Source organism: Hippoglossus stenolepis, chromosome 23, assembly GCF_022539355.2.
Source record: "Hippoglossus stenolepis isolate QCI-W04-F060 chromosome 23, HSTE1.2, whole genome shotgun sequence".
NCBI lineage: Eukaryota > Metazoa > Chordata > Actinopteri > Pleuronectiformes > Pleuronectidae > Hippoglossus > Hippoglossus stenolepis.
The window spans coordinates 412,794-428,534 of NC_061505.1; the positions used below are offsets into that span (position 1 = coordinate 412,794).

Below are 15,741 nucleotides of genomic sequence, written 5' to 3' on the forward strand. Positions count from 1 at the left end.
GTGAGGACAGCTCATGGACAGACGTCTTGTCCTCTTGGTGAGGACAGCTCATGGACAGACGTCTTGTCGTCTTGGTGAGGACAGCTCATGGACAGGCGTCTTGGTGAGGACAGCTGATGGACAGGCGTCTTGTCGCCATGGTGAGGACAGCTCATGGACAGACGTCTTGTCGCCATGGTGAGGACAGCTCATGGACAGACGTCTTGTCGTCTAGGTGAGGACAGCTCATGGACAGGCGTCTTGTCCTCTTGGTGAGGACAGCTCATGGACAGACGTCTTGTCGTCTTGGTGAGGACAGCTCATGGACAGGCGTCTTGTCCTCTTGGTGAGACAGCTCATGGACAGACGTCTTGTCGTCTTGGTGAGGACAGCTCATGGACAGACGTCTTGTCGTCTTGGTGAGGACAGCTGATGGACAGACGTCTTGTCGCCATGGTGAGGACAGCTCATGGACAGACGTCTTGTCGCCATGGTGAGGACAGCTCATGGACAGACGTCTTGTCGTCTAGGTGAGGACAGCTCATGGACAGGCGTCTTGTCCTCTTGGTGAGGACAGCTCATGGACAGGCGTCTTGTCGTCTTGGTGAGGACAGCTCATGGACAGCGTCTTGTCCTCTTGGTGAGGACAGCTCATGGACAGGCGTCTTGTCGCTTGGTGAGGACAGCTCATGGACAGCGTCTTGTCGTCTTGGTGAGGACAGCTGATGGACAGACGTCTTGTCGCCATGGTGAGGACAGCTCATGGACAGACGTCTTGTAGTCTTGGTGAGGACAGCTCATGGACAGACGTCTTGTCGTCATGGTGAGGACAGCTCATGGACAGACGTCTTGTCGTCTTGGTGAGGACAGCTCATGGACAGACGTCTTGTCCTCTTGGTGAGGACAGCTCATGGACAGACGTCTTGTCCTCTTGGTGAGGACAGCTCATGGACAGACGTCTTGTAGTCTTGGTGAGGACAGCTCATGGACAGACGTCTTGTCGTCATGGTGAGGACAGCTCATGGACAGACGTCTTGTCGTCTTGGTGAGGACAGCTCATGGACAGACGTCTTGTCGTCTTGGTGAGGACAGCTCATGGACAGACGTCTTGTCCTCTTGGTGAGGACAGCTCATGGACAGACGTCTTGTCGTCTTGGTGAGGACAGCTCATGGACAGGCGTCTTGTCGTCTTGGTGAGGACAGCTCTTGGACAGACGTCTTGTCGTCTTGGTGAGGACAGCTGATGGACAGACGTCTTGTCGCCATGGTGAGGACAGCTCATGGACAGGCGTCTTGTCGTCTTGGTGAGGACAGCTCATGGACAGACGTCTTGTCGTCATGGTGAGGACAGCTCATGGACAGACGTCTTGTCGTCATGGTGAGGACAGCTCTTGGACAGACGCGTCTGTCGTCTTGGTGAGGACAGCTCATGGACAGACGTCTTGTCGTCATGGTGAGGACAGCTCATGGACAGACTTCTTGTCGTCTTGGTGAGGACAGCGCATGGACAGGCGTCTTGTCGTCATGGTGAGGACAGCTCATGGACAGGCGTCTTGTCGTCTTGGTGAGGACAGCTCATGGACAGACGTCTTGTCGTCATCGGCATCACTGCTGTTGCCATGGTTATCACTAGTGTCACCTCTGCCAGCCAATCAGAGGGCAGGATACAAAAAACATCCTTAATACCACATCATGTTAATCCTCTTTTGTTTTTCAGACTTTATTTGTGTGTGTGTGTGTGTGGGAGGCGCTGTTGGATTAAGGATTTAAGTGTATTCTCTCATCAGTTTTTTTTATTGCAGTATATTAGAATCAGAATAAGGTTTTATCGTCAAGCAGATTTACACATACAAGGATATATAAGTATAAATATACAATTTTAAACATGTAAAAATACCATAAACACCAGGGGAGGGGCTCTAACAGTCCATCACCAGGGTGGGAGGGGTATGTCACCATCATCATCATCTTCATCATCATTATCGTCTTCTTCATCATCTTCATCATCACCATAATCATCATCATCATCATCATCACCATCATCATCATTCTAACTCAAACGTTGGTTAATTATTAATTTATTGGATTCTACTCTTCATCTTCATCACACAGAACATCTCCAGTTGTCACGGTTACCACCATTCATTAATATAATCATCAGTCTATTAAACTTGTTACCACGGCAACACGCAAAGGTGAGCAGTTCATAGTCAATGAGTAAATGATGAGAGTGTCAGTGTGTGTGTAGTTGTGTGTCAGTGTGTAGTTGTGTGTCAGTGTGTAGTTGTGTCTCAGAATGTGTGTAGTTGTGTGTTCTCAGGTTGTGATTCTCTCTCTCCAGCTCCTTGTTCTTCTTCTGCAGTTCTGTGATTTCTTCTCTCAGAAGCTTCACCTCCTCCCTCACTGTCACCATCAGGTGAGTCTTCACCAGGTCCTACACACACACACACACACACACACACACACGCACACACACACAGACACACACAGACAAATAAACAAATACACAAACAAATAGTTGCATTGCAGTTGATTCCAACTCACCATGGCTCGTTCAACTTTACTGTCGATGGCAACCAGCCTGTTACAGGAAGAACTGAAGAGACAGACAGGTGAGACAGACAGGTGAGACAGACAGGTGAGAGGTAGACAGGTGAGACAGACAGGTGAGACAGACAGGTGAGACAGACAGGTGAGACAGACAGGGGAGAGGTAGACAGGTGAGACAGACAGGTGAGGTAGACAGGTGAGACAGACAGGTGAGACAGACAGGTGAGACAGACAGGTGAGAGGTAGACAGGTGAGACAGACAGGTGAGACAGACAGGTGAGACAGACAGGTGAGACAGACAGGTGAGAGGTAGACAGGTGAGACAGACAGGTGAGACAGACAGGTGAGAGGTAGACAGGTGAGACAGACAGGTGAGGTAGACAGGTGAGACAGACAGAAGAGACAGACAGGTGAGACAGACAGGTGAGACAGACAGGTGAGACAGACAGGTGAGACAGACAGGTGAGAGGTAGACAGGTGAGACAGACAGGTGAGACAGACAGGTGAGAGGTAGACAGGTGAGACAGACAGGTGAGGTAGACAGGTGAGACAGACAGAAGAGACAGACAGGTGAGAGATAGATGGAGAATTAAATGTGAAATATTTCATTCAACTTTCTTTGATTTGAGTTTCAGCTGTTGACGACGTTGCTACAGATAAAATGATCTATTATAATTATGTATATACCATTTATCTAATATATGTAGTGAATCATGACGTTAAACTGACGAAGTTCTCAAGGAAATGTTTTCGAAAATTGAAATGTGCTAATTAGAATTATTTTAGCTCTGATCAATAATTGAATCAAACGTGTGATCAGATTTTAATGACGATGCTCTGTGTCAGCCCCGCCCTCTTTGCTGGGTTGCCATGGTTACCTGTGGCAGAACAGCAGCAGTGACATCATGGTGGCTTCTGAACCCTGCCCATTGGGAGGAGCTTTATTAGAGATTGACCAATGAGGACGAGGAGGCGGGGCAGATGGCAGGGTCATGTGATGCGATTGGTTGCAGCCTCTGGGCTGTACCTCAGTGATTGGTTGAGCTGAGGGTGGGGTTGGCTTGGTACCCGGCCAGGACTCTCTGACCCCTGACCCCTGACATCGGATCTTTCTACGATCTCGTAAAACAACAGGTGTCTCTGGTCGCTTAGCAACAAGCTGCAGAGTCCTAACAGGGAGGGGCGGGGTCGACGGAGGTCGACGATGCGAACGAGGATGCGCTCCCAGGTCAGAGACGGGAGAAGACGACTTAGCACGACCAAACATCTTCAGCCAATCACAGTCCACCGTCAGACAGGATCCTCTAATCAGACGTCAGACATTGCAAGAACATCCCGACCAATGACAACTCAGAAGAAAATTTAAATATCCAATCAAACCACAAAATGTCCAAAAATCCAAGACCAGTTGTCCTTTGTTAACAGAAAGTTAATTTAGAAGTAAAAGTTGAGATGATCCATGATTGGCTGTCTCTGTAGACGAGTGAGAGACATCAGGTTTTCATGTGGACCTCTCCTCTCTCTCCCACACACACACACACACACACACACTCTGATTGGCTGCTGTCTCATTCCAGCTCCTGCCCACTCACTGTCGTAGCCAATAGGAATGTGGCGGTTCTGCCCACACACAAACAGAGCTTCATTCATTCACACACACAAATCATTTTTCTGGAAAACCTCCAAACTGAGGTCATTTTAGATTTCACATAATTTAAGATCAATCAATGATGTCATCTTCTCTTGAATAAGAAGCGAACTGACGCTCGATATCAGAGTGTAAGATTTAATTAAAAGAAGGAAAGTGATAAAATATAAAAGCACAGGAGTGTTAGTGTAAGATTGAATTAGTGCTCAGTGCTGTGTCAAAGTTTTCTATGTTAAAAAAAGACAATTTTTCATTTCACAGAGACGAACAAGACAATTAAAAAAAGTTTAGAAAGTTTTAACTGAACTTTATTTTAAAAACGTTATTATTCTAAACAGTTTCACTTAAAGAAGAGGCTCTGAATGAATGGTTCCAGTGTTCGCACACACACACACACATTGCTGTGGCAATCAGTCGATTGTGGATTGTGTGCGTGTGTGTGTGAACAAAATGTTCTGACATGATTCTGTTTTACAAACATCAACAAACAATAACAAACAACAAAAACCACTGATAAACAAAGGCAAAAATAACAACAACAACAACGACAACGATAACAGAGGCCAGAGCTCTGTACTATGAAGCAGGATTTGCGGTTATCAGATTAACTTCAGGTTTAATTCATAGTTTTCAGTTTTACGAAGCTCGTTCCCTTGTTATCAGGGTAAATCACCATGGTAATTTACGCTGAACAGCTAATCTGCTCCAGATTAAGTTGGAGATAAGAGATCAAACAGTATAAAGCTCCGCCCACTGACCAATGCCTTCCTTTGAACCATGACATCATGTTCTTAGAGGATCTGTGGAGCTGTGATCTGTGAAATACATATTTATTTGGGGGACAGATAGTTTCCAGATTTACCTTGTGACCGCCCCCCCCCCCTCTGGGACTCGAACACTCACCACAGTGACTCTACACTGTTGTGTGGTGCACACTCTCCTTAAAGGGAAGGATAAGGGAAGTTTAAATCAACGTCTGGTTGGTTCAGTTGATCTCTAACTCACCCAGAACATCTCAATCTCTCTGACTCATCCTGTCACCAAAACACAAAATGCTCTCAGGCAGCTTCCTGAAAATATGTCAATGTGTTTTTATTGAGTGATGTCAAATGCTTCCACCACAGTGTGTCCTCGGAGTCAGTGTGTGTCCACATCATGGGATTCTAACGTTTCTCATCAAGAGGCCTCTTCACTTCACTTGACACACTAACCCTCGTCTTGTTAGTAAACAACAGGTTACTGAGTTATTTATCTCATTCACACACTTTATCATATCGTGGTCACATGATATTTTTACCAAATGTCACCAGGGGGCGGTATAAATTACACAATGACACAATCCCATATGTTTTACCAGCTGTTCTTCCTGCACTTAGCAGCTGTAACTGTTTCTTTTATTCTGGATGTTTGTTTTCCTCTGATTTTTATTATACAATATCCTCGAGAAATATGAGGCTCTGCTGTCAGTCAAACTGTCAATGTCTGTGATTGGTCATATGCAGTAAACCCCGCCCCTTTCGTGTGCACACGCACAGATCTTGATGAAGAAAACCTAAGCTAATTTAGCAAGTTGATAACCAGCATCATGTGACCACTTAGCCTGAGTGTGATGGTTAGGTTATGTTCAACGTTTGTTTGATTCATCAAAACGGACAGATATCCTGAATATGTTGAACCAGCTTCGTAGAACAGACCCTGAACTACGGAGCTGGTTCAACATACTAGGTTTAAACTCAGGTGACCGAGGAAAGGCGGGTTAACAAACCCTGGTTCAGTAACTGTGTTAAACAGTTCTATAAAGCCGGTTAAGATGTTGGTCTGTTGAGTTTGGGTTATAGGATTGTAAAGATTCTCAAAGTTTTACAGGTTCTAAATGTTTTTAAGGTTCTAAATGTTTTTAAGCTTCTACAGGCCCAATCCCATTTCACCCCTACCCCTTGTTTTCGAGTGTCATCTTGCCCCTTGAAACGGAGTCACAAGCGGTAGTGGTTGAAACCTTCCCCTACGAATTGGGACAGCACTTCAAGAAGCCGAAAACCAGACACGTAATCAGTAGTCGTCGATGTAAACAGACGAGACAGTTTTACCGGGGATGTCATTGTAATAACATTGTTGAGATTTTAAATAAAATACGGGATTATCACGCAAAAAAGGGTTAGGGTGATAATCCCCTATCCTATCTTTTTTTTAAGGTTGTGGTGAAAAAAGTGACAATAATACATTGAAATGATATTAAACTAAGATATTACAATCATTATCGTAATTTTAAAATCTTTATTAATGGAGAAAATATTACATTTGTGGGTCTCTCTCCCAGCTTGCTGGTGATTCGCAAGGCATTCTGGGTACCCCTAGGTTTGAAGTGTGGGTCTGAAAAATCTCCGTTTGGAGGGGTACACAGCCCCCCCCCCCTCGGCCCCACCCCTTCGTCCCAACAGGTATTGGGACAGCCCACCCCTACACATGAACGCGCAAAATGAAGAAGGGCTAAGGGGTGAAATGGGATTGGGCCTACATGTTCTAAAGGTTCTAAAGGTTCTAAAGGTTTTACATGTTCTAAAGCAGGAGTGGGGAACCTTTTCTCTATCGAGGGCCATTTTAAGTTAAGTTGCTCTTCTCTGGCTCGTCTCTCGTCACTGTGATGTCACAGCAGACACCTGTGTGTTACCTTAAGAAGATGATGATCTAATAACCATCATCAACTGTTGTTTACATTTAAAAATAATAATTTAAGTTTAGTTGCACTTTGTAGTTTGTCTTTTTGAAGCTCTTTTGATAAAGGCGTCAGCGAAAATTATATATAATGTAATGATATGTAAACACAGACATTGCACCATGAAAACTCTGCTAGCACTGTTAGCATTGTGTTAGCATTCCCAATTAAAATCAAGGCCACTGTGGTCAGCTGTTTATTGACAGGTCACGTGCAGGTGATTACATGTGACACACGTGTCATGTGAAGGTCATTTGAATGTGAGGTGCTGGTCGTCGTTGAAGCCGTAGGTGTGTTTGTTTTGCTCGAACAGGTCTTTGAGACACGTCAGATAAACTTGATGAAGACTCTCGATGTCCTCGCTGCTGGGACAAGGAGTCTGGGCGACCGAGATCGGTTTTCCCACTGAAATCAGAGCGAGAGAGAGAGAGAGAGATGTAGTGGAACCAGAACAAGAAACAACTCAGACTCCAACTGGTGCTAACTGGTGCTAACTGGTGCTAACTGATGCTAACTGGTGCTAACACTACAACATGGACCTACAAACGTACCTACGGTGTGGATGGACTTCCTGTACGGCATCAGGCCGAGGCTGTACTGGAAAACTCCTCTGGCATGAAACAGAGGAACTGCAAATCCCATGATGCTCTGCAGCTGGTTCTTTGGACACAGAACTACAAAGTGATAATCCCATAATGATAATGTTAGCATCACAACAACCAGGCATAACAGACCAACAGACTGTGTGGTAACTTCTTTTATATATATATATATATATATATATATATATATATATATATATATATATATATATATATATATATATATATAATATAAAGAGTTGAACTCTGACCTGCAGCGTCCTCAGATTGGAACCTGAAGGATTCTTTATCTGAATGAACATCAGCTGTTTGAAGAAGACTTGAAACTAGAGACTGAGACATGAACTCCTGAATGTTTACTGACGTTATAAAGTGAGAAGTCACTTTCTATAGACTCGCCCCCTGCTGGAGTCGCCCCCTGCTGGCCTCACTTTCTGAAATCAGACTCTACATTTATTTAGATATAATATAAATATATGTATATAATATATAAACTGTGTATTGGTTAAACCTGAGCTGTCACAGAATAAATCAGCATTGAAGATCAGAGAGAAAGCAGAGCTCTCACTCTTAGGAGAAAAAAGAAGACAGAAAGTGTCTGAGTCCCTGTGATACCGACTGATCGCTTCAAGATTAATGATCAAACTCATCGATCGCTGCAGCTGCAACTCAAATGAACCCCATGATCCGGGGGGGTCAGCCAATCAGAGAGCACCTCTCTGCCTCCTCCTGCACCGACCTGTCACACAGTGTTTACTCAGATCAGCTGATTGAGAAAGTCAGACGCTCTGATGACACATGTGACGTTTACTCTAAATACAAGTTTCATAACATCAACAGTTTTTGTTTAATCACATCGAGATGATCAAGTCAGACAGTCAGACAGGCAGACAGGCAGGCAGACAGATAGACAGGCAGGCAGGCAGACAGACAGACAGGCAGGCAGACAGGCAGACAGACAGACAGACAGGCAGGCAGACAGACAGGCAGGCAGACAGACAGACAGACAGACAGGCAGGCAGACAGACAGGCAGACAGGCAGACAGACAGGCAGGCAGGCAGACAGGCAGACAGACAGACAGGCAGGCAGACAGACAGGCAGGCAGGCAGACAGGCAGACAGACAGACAGGCAGGCAGGCAGACAGGCAGACAGGCAGGCAGACAGATAGACAGATAGACAGGCAGACAGGCAGACAGACAGACAGGCAGACAGGCAGACAGACAGGCAGACAGGCAGGCAGGCAGGCAGGCAGACAGACAGACAGACAGACAGGCAGACAGACAGGCAGACAGGCAGACAGGCAGGCAGACAGGCAGGCAGATAGACAGGCAGGCAGGCAGACAGGCAGGCAGGCAGACAGACAGGCAGACAGACAGGCAGACAGGCAGACAGGCAGGCAGACAGACAGGCAGACAGGCAGACAGGCAGGCAGGCAGACAGACAGGCAGACAGGCAGACAGGCAGGCAGACAGGCAGACAGACAGGTCAACACAGCCACCACAACACCTGAGAGACAGACAGGCAGGCCGTGAGACAGACAGGTCAACACAGCCACCACAACACCTGAGAGACAGACAGGCAGGCCGTGAGACAGACAGGTCAACACAGCCACCCCAACACCTGAGAGACAGACAGACAGGCCGTCAGACAGACAGGTCAACACAGCCACCACAACACCTGAGAGACAGACAGGCCGTGAGACAGACAGGTCAACACAGCCACCACAACACCTGAGAGACAGGCAGGCCGTGAGACAGACAGGTCAACACAGCCACCCCAACACCTGAGAGACAGACAGGCAGGCCGTGAGACAGACAGGTCAACACAGCCACCACAACACCTGAGAGACAGACAGGCCGTGAGACAGACAGGTCAACACAGCCACCACAACACCTGAGAGACAGGCAGGCCGTGAGACAGACAGGTCAACACAGCCACCCCAACACCTGAGAGACAGACAGGCAGGCCGTGAGACAGACAGGTCAACACAGCCACCCCAACACCTGAGAGACAGACAGGCCGTGAGACAGACAGGTCAACACAGCCACCACAACACCTGAGAGACAGACAGGCCGTGAGACAGACAGGTCAACACAGCCACCCCAACACCTGAGAGACAGACAGGCAGGCCGTGAGACAGACAGGTCAACACAGCCACCCCAACACCTGAGAGACAGACAGGCCGTGAGACAGACAGGTCAACACAGCCACCACAACACCTGAGAGACAGACAGGCCGTGAGACAGACAGGTCAACACAGCCACCACAACACCTGAGAGACAGACAGGCAGGCCGTGAGACAGACAGGTCAACACAGCCACCACAACACCTGAGAGACAGGCAGGCCGTGAGACAGACAGGTCAACACAGCCACCCCAACACCTGAGAGACAGACAGACAGGCCGTGAGACAGACAGGTCAACACAGCCACCACAACACCTGAGAGACAGGCAGGCCGTGAGACAGACAGGTCAACACAGCCACCCCAACACCTGAGAGACAGACAGGCAGGCCGTGAGACAGACAGGTCAACACAGCCACCACAACACCTGAGAGACAGAAAGGCCGTGAGACAGACAGGTCAACACAGCCACCCCAACACCTGAGAGACAGACAGACAGGCCGTGAGACAGACAGGTCAACACAGCCACCACAACACCTGAGAGACAGGCAGGCCGTGAGACAGACAGGTCAACACAGCCACCCCAACACCTGAGAGACAGACAGGCAGGCCGTGAGACAGACAGGTCAACACAGCCACCCCAACACCTGAGAGACAGACAGGCCGTGAGACAGACAGGTCAACACAGCCACCACAACACCTGAGAGACAGACAGGCCGTGAGACAGACAGGTCAACACAGCCACCACAACACCTGAGAGACAGACAGGCAGGCCGTGAGACAGACAGGTCAACACAGCCACCACAACACCTGAGAGACAGGCAGGCCGTGAGACAGACAGGTCAACACAGCCACCCCAACACCTGAGAGACAGACAGACAGGCCGTGAGACAGACAGGTCAACACAGCCACCACAACACCTGAGAGACAGGCAGGCCGTGAGACAGACAGGTCAACACAGCCACCCCAACACCTGAGAGACAGACAGACAGGCCGTGAGACAGACAGGTCAACACAGCCACCACAACACCTGAGAGACAGGCAGGCCGTGAGACAGACAGGTCAACACAGCCACCCCAACACCTGAGAGACAGACAGGCAGGCCGTGAGACAGACAGTTCAACACAGCCACCACAACACCTGAGAGACAGAAAGGCCGTGAGACAGACAGTTCAACACAGCCACCACAACACCTGAGAGACAGACAGGCAGGCCGTGAGACAGACAGTTCAACACAGCCACCACAACACCTGAGAGACAGACAGGCCGTGAGACAGACAGGTCAACACAGCCACCACAACACCTGAGAGACAGACAGGCTGTGAGACAGACAGGTCAACACAGCCACCCCAACACCTGAGAGACAGAAAGGCCGTGAGACAGACAGTTCAACACAGCCACCACAACACCTGAGAGACAGACAGGCAGGCCGTGAGACAGACAGTTCAACACAGCCACCACAACACCTGAGAGACAGACAGGCCGTGAGACAGACAGGTCAACACAGCCACTACAACACCTGAGAGACAGAAAGGCCGTGAGACAGACAGGTCAACACAGCCACCACAACACCTGAGAGACAGACAGGCCGTGAGACAGACGAGTCAACACAGCCACCACAACACCTGAGAGACAGACAGGCTGTGAGACAGACAGGTCAACACAGCCACCCCAACACCTGAGAGACAGACAGACAGGCAGAAAGACAGAGTTTCTCACCATGTGGGTGAAATCCAAAGATGTAGTTTTTCCTTGGATCCAGATCAACTGTTTTAATCAGCTGCAGACACAAATCAATAACCAATAAATAACTAATAATGAATGATCAATGATCAGAATTCAATAATGATTTATCAATGTTCAACAATGGATATTCAATTATCAATAACAAATGATCAAAATCTGTAATGATTAATCAATGATCCATAATGAACGATCATCAGGAGTATTGATCAATCAGCTCTGACCGTTAATGGAAAGTAATCTCTGAAGTAATCCCACGACCCAGCTCCTGACCCAACGTGACCTCCGACCTCCACTGCTGGGCGTGTCCCTGTCCAACCACAGCCAACCAGAATACAGCAGGGCCAGCATCCACCAATCAGAGAGAGCCAGCAAGACAAACACTGCCAGACAGCACTGAGCTGAGGGAGAGACAGGTCGTTAGAGAGACAGACAGTGAGAGAGAGACTGAGAAAGACTGAGGAGGAGACAGAGAGGCAGGCCGTGAGACATACAGATACAGACACAGACACAGACAGGTACCCAGAGCCAGGTAGGAGAACATCCACTGTAGAACAGACAGAATGATACAGACACACAGGTACAGACAGACAAGTACAGAGAGACAGGTACCCAGAGCTAGGAAGGAGAACATCCACTGTAGAACAGACAAACAGATACATACAGGCAGACAGACAAATACAGACAGGTACAGACAGACAGACAGACAGGACAGACAGGTACCTAGAGCCAGGAAGGAGAACATCCACTGTAGAACCTCCTAACCTCCTCCGCAGCGGAACGTTCATCGGAGCGAACTCGATCTTCATGCCGGCGGTCGCTCTCCTTCGCCCGGCTTGGAGCGCTGCGACGTCCCGGTGTCTCTGCCTGATGTCGGTGCCAGTCTGTCTCTCGGCCTGTCTGTCGGTAGATGAGCAGGTTGACTTCCTGATTGGTTGAAACAATCTTGAATTAAATCTTTATTCAGTTTGAACAAACTTCACAGACACGCTGCACGCGCTCATCCACTGACCATGCGCCTGACAATGTTTCCTCTCAGCCAATCACAGCTCGTGACGACACACGCCTGAAGTGAGGCGCGTTCTCGGAGGATGAGAAACATTTGAACGTTTAAACATGATGAGTGAAAACATGAGCTGGTGCATCAAAGATCATAAACTAACTGAGCTAGAATAAACCAAACTAAACTAAACTTTAACTTTAACTTTAACTTTAAAGGGGACATATTATGAAAATTCCACTTTGTTAGTGCTTCTACAGGTTAATGTGGGTATCTGGCTCATGTCTACCAACCCAAAAACTCTGGGGAAAAACACTTGCGCGTTTTGTTATAGTTCCTCTAAGTCAGAAACGTCATGCTTGAGTGACTTGAATGAGCTTCCTGTGTATTGTGTCGTAACAAGGAACTGGAAGTCTCCCTACATGGTCTTGGCCCACCCCCACCTCATCCCCCCCGTCCCCCCACACTCGTTACGCCGGGTTTACACCGGAGGCAGCGAGGCAGCGCAGCGCCGTTCTCCAGCGCGCAGCCGCCTGGCTGTTCACACGGGACGAGCATTTCTCCGCTGGTCAGCCCCATAGACTGTATATATAAGGTCAGCCCGCGATTCTGCTTTCTCCGCTTGTTGTTGTACCCGTTGAATGTCGGGGTTCGGGGGTAAATGATGGTCTTCATAGCCCCCCCACCTTTTCTCTCTGTCTGTCTGCTTGTGTGCTTGTAGTGGGGGCAGAGGGGGACATTTAATTATGTGATTGGGAAAATTTAAACTCCAGGACAACAGAAGGGGAATACAAAGTATGGGATGCATATTTGATAATTTATATCATATAAAATATGTAATTTATATCGTTTAAAATCATGGGGAGAGGGGGAGGGGGAGCTGGCTCATTAGCATTTAAAGGAACAGGCACTCAAAACAGGTCGCTCTGTGGAGGGCTGTTTTATACAGGGTAAAAAGGAGCTGTTTTATATGATCCTTGTGGTATTTTGACCAAAGTATGTTACAGACATTTCATTAAGACCCCAAGGAACCATATCAACTTGTGGTCAAATGGGCATGCTATGTCCCCTTTAAGACGGGGACAGCTAGAGGTCACCAGGTCTGCTCTAAGAAGAAGAAGAAGAAGAAGAAGTTTGTTTGTTTGTTTGTTTGTTTGTTTTTAATACAATTTTTATTTTAACCCAATAGAATATATATTTTAAGACATCTTGATCCACACTCCACACCAGCTGGTGGCGGTAATACACCAAATCGTTGTTTGCCAACCAGCAAAAAAAAACAAAAGAAGAAGAAGAAGAAGAGGGGGGTCGAGGAGGAGAAGCAGCAGCAACAGAAGAAGAAGCAGAAGAAGAAGAAGACGCTGTTTACACGGTTTCACATGTGAATTTTTTCTCTTCGTTTCTTCGCTCCTCACATGCTAACAAATGCTAACAGCGCCGGTGTTGTGGTTAGCCCATCAACCGTCACCTGTTAGCATGTTGGCTAACAGTGGATCGGTTTCCATTATCGGACACACCCTGCTCCGACTATGTTCCGTCCGCTGTCTGACCTCCGCACAGTGTGTCCATTGTTACCTCATCCAGCAGCTTGTGTGTGTGTGTGTGTGTGTGTTACTGTGTAAATGTGTGTGTCCATTGTTGTGTACAAAGCTGGATAAACTAAACTGGTTTAATTGAGTTTGGTTTAACTCTGTGACTCGAATGTTTTTCAACAGACGCTGTTTGTATATTTCATCATCAGGTCTGCCGTTACCGTGGAGACCGCCGTCATCACGGAGGTCAAAGCTGACGTTGCTATGGCCAACAACACGGAGGACCACGTGTCTGAGCAAACCTCCCCTCTTGAGGAAGAGTTGAAGAAACCCGCTAGCCGCCGCCGTCGACGAGCCGGTGTATCATTAGGGAGGCGGGGCCAGAGAGGGAAGAAGTGGGGCCCTGCAGACAAGAGGCGGGGCCCAGGTGAGAAGAGACGTGGTCAGAAGGAGAAGCGGCGAGGTCAGGAGGAGAAGAAGGAGGGCGTGACGGTGAAGAGAATGTGGAGTGGCGGGAAGCGACAATATTGTGTGTTCTGTCGGCGTCCGCAGGTGAAGATCGCACGTCACCTGCTGCGAAAGCACACAGACGAACCGGAGGTGATGGCCGCCAGCACGCTGCCGACCGGCTCCAAACAACGCCACCTGCTGTTGGACCACCTACGCTGCAGAGGCAACTACCTCCACAACATTGAGGTTTGTTCACCTGTCGACAACCATCTTTCTGTGTACCTGTCTGTCTGTTTACCTGTCTGTGTACTTGTCTCTCTGCCACCTCAGGTGATCAGACAGGGCAGTGGTGAGATCATCCCGTGTCGTCAGCCATCAGAGGAGGTTGATGCGAGGAATTACCTGCCATGTCCGCTCTGCCTCGGTTTCTTCCTTCGCTCTGATCTCTGGAAACATCAGGCATCCTGTCGCAAGAAGCTGTCGTCCAACCCCTCCAAAGACTCCACCTCCACCACAGAGACAACGTCGGACACGACATCTGACTATACAGGAAAGTCTGTCTGTGATCGAGGAGACAACAGGACTTCCAGGTCCACGGAGGACACACTGTCTGACCCCCAAGGGGACACAGTTGCAGCAGACCAGACCTGTGAACCCGGGTCCAAGCAGCCCGATACTGCTGAACCCAGTGGGGATCAGAATGCGACCTCTGACCCCGGGGTGGATCGCCAAGGAAGCGAATTAGGGTCCAAGCTGCAGCATCCCGCCTCCTTCCAATTTCTGGCGGAGCGTCGGAGAGTTGCAGCGAAGTCCTGCATCGCATGAACCAGGACCACATCTCACATCAGGTCTGTACACCTGTTGTCCTGTGTCTCTACCTGTCCGTCCTTACCCATCTCTGTGTTAATCCTACATTTCTTCACTCTGTCCAGGTCAAATCTGATTGGTTGATCTGTAAATATGGAAACAAGTTGATGGGGAACCAAGACGGCGTCCAGAAGAGGTACGATTATGTCAGTCAGAAGCTGCGGGACTTGGGAGGTTCCTACTGGCAGCTAAATCACTGGACTCTGGCGTTCACACCCTGCTGGACGTTCTGGCTCCAGGCCGCCTCAGCCTGGCGCTGGCTGCTGCCAGAAAGGCGTCCGGGTACCGTTGGAGCCGCCTCCGCTGGCAGTGAAGACCACACTGAAAACAGTTTGCGAGATTGCCATCGGAGAGAGTTTGCAGGACGGAGACTGGGAGGCTGCAGCCAAAACCACCGACTTCTACCACATCCTGGGAAGAGAGTGGGACAACCTGGGGCTGCTGAACCCTGACGCAGGTAACAAGGGGGTCAAACCTCGGGACGCATGGTTAAACAGTACTCAGCTGAATTTGATCCTGACCAGATCATTTTT

The 15,741-nt window shown here is 48.5% G+C and overlaps 1 protein-coding gene and 1 pseudogene across 1 annotated transcript; both read right to left on the minus strand.

Annotated features, from left to right (window-relative positions):
• Positions 1-1,737: 1,737 nt before the first annotated feature.
• Positions 1,738-4,298, minus strand: LOC118102671. Its single transcript, XM_035149006.2, has 3 exons — positions 3,408-4,298; positions 2,524-2,575; positions 1,738-2,413 (listed from the first exon to the last, which is right to left on the minus strand). The coding sequence occupies exons 1-3, from the start codon at positions 3,794-3,796 to the stop codon at positions 2,213-2,215; spliced, it is 642 nt and encodes a 213-aa protein (XP_035004897.2). The 5' UTR covers positions 3,797-4,298; the 3' UTR covers positions 1,738-2,212.
• Positions 4,299-7,073: 2,775 nt separating this feature from the next.
• On the minus strand, positions 7,074-12,427 carry LOC124851362 (annotated as a pseudogene).
• Between the last annotated feature and the right edge of the window lie 3,314 nt (positions 12,428-15,741).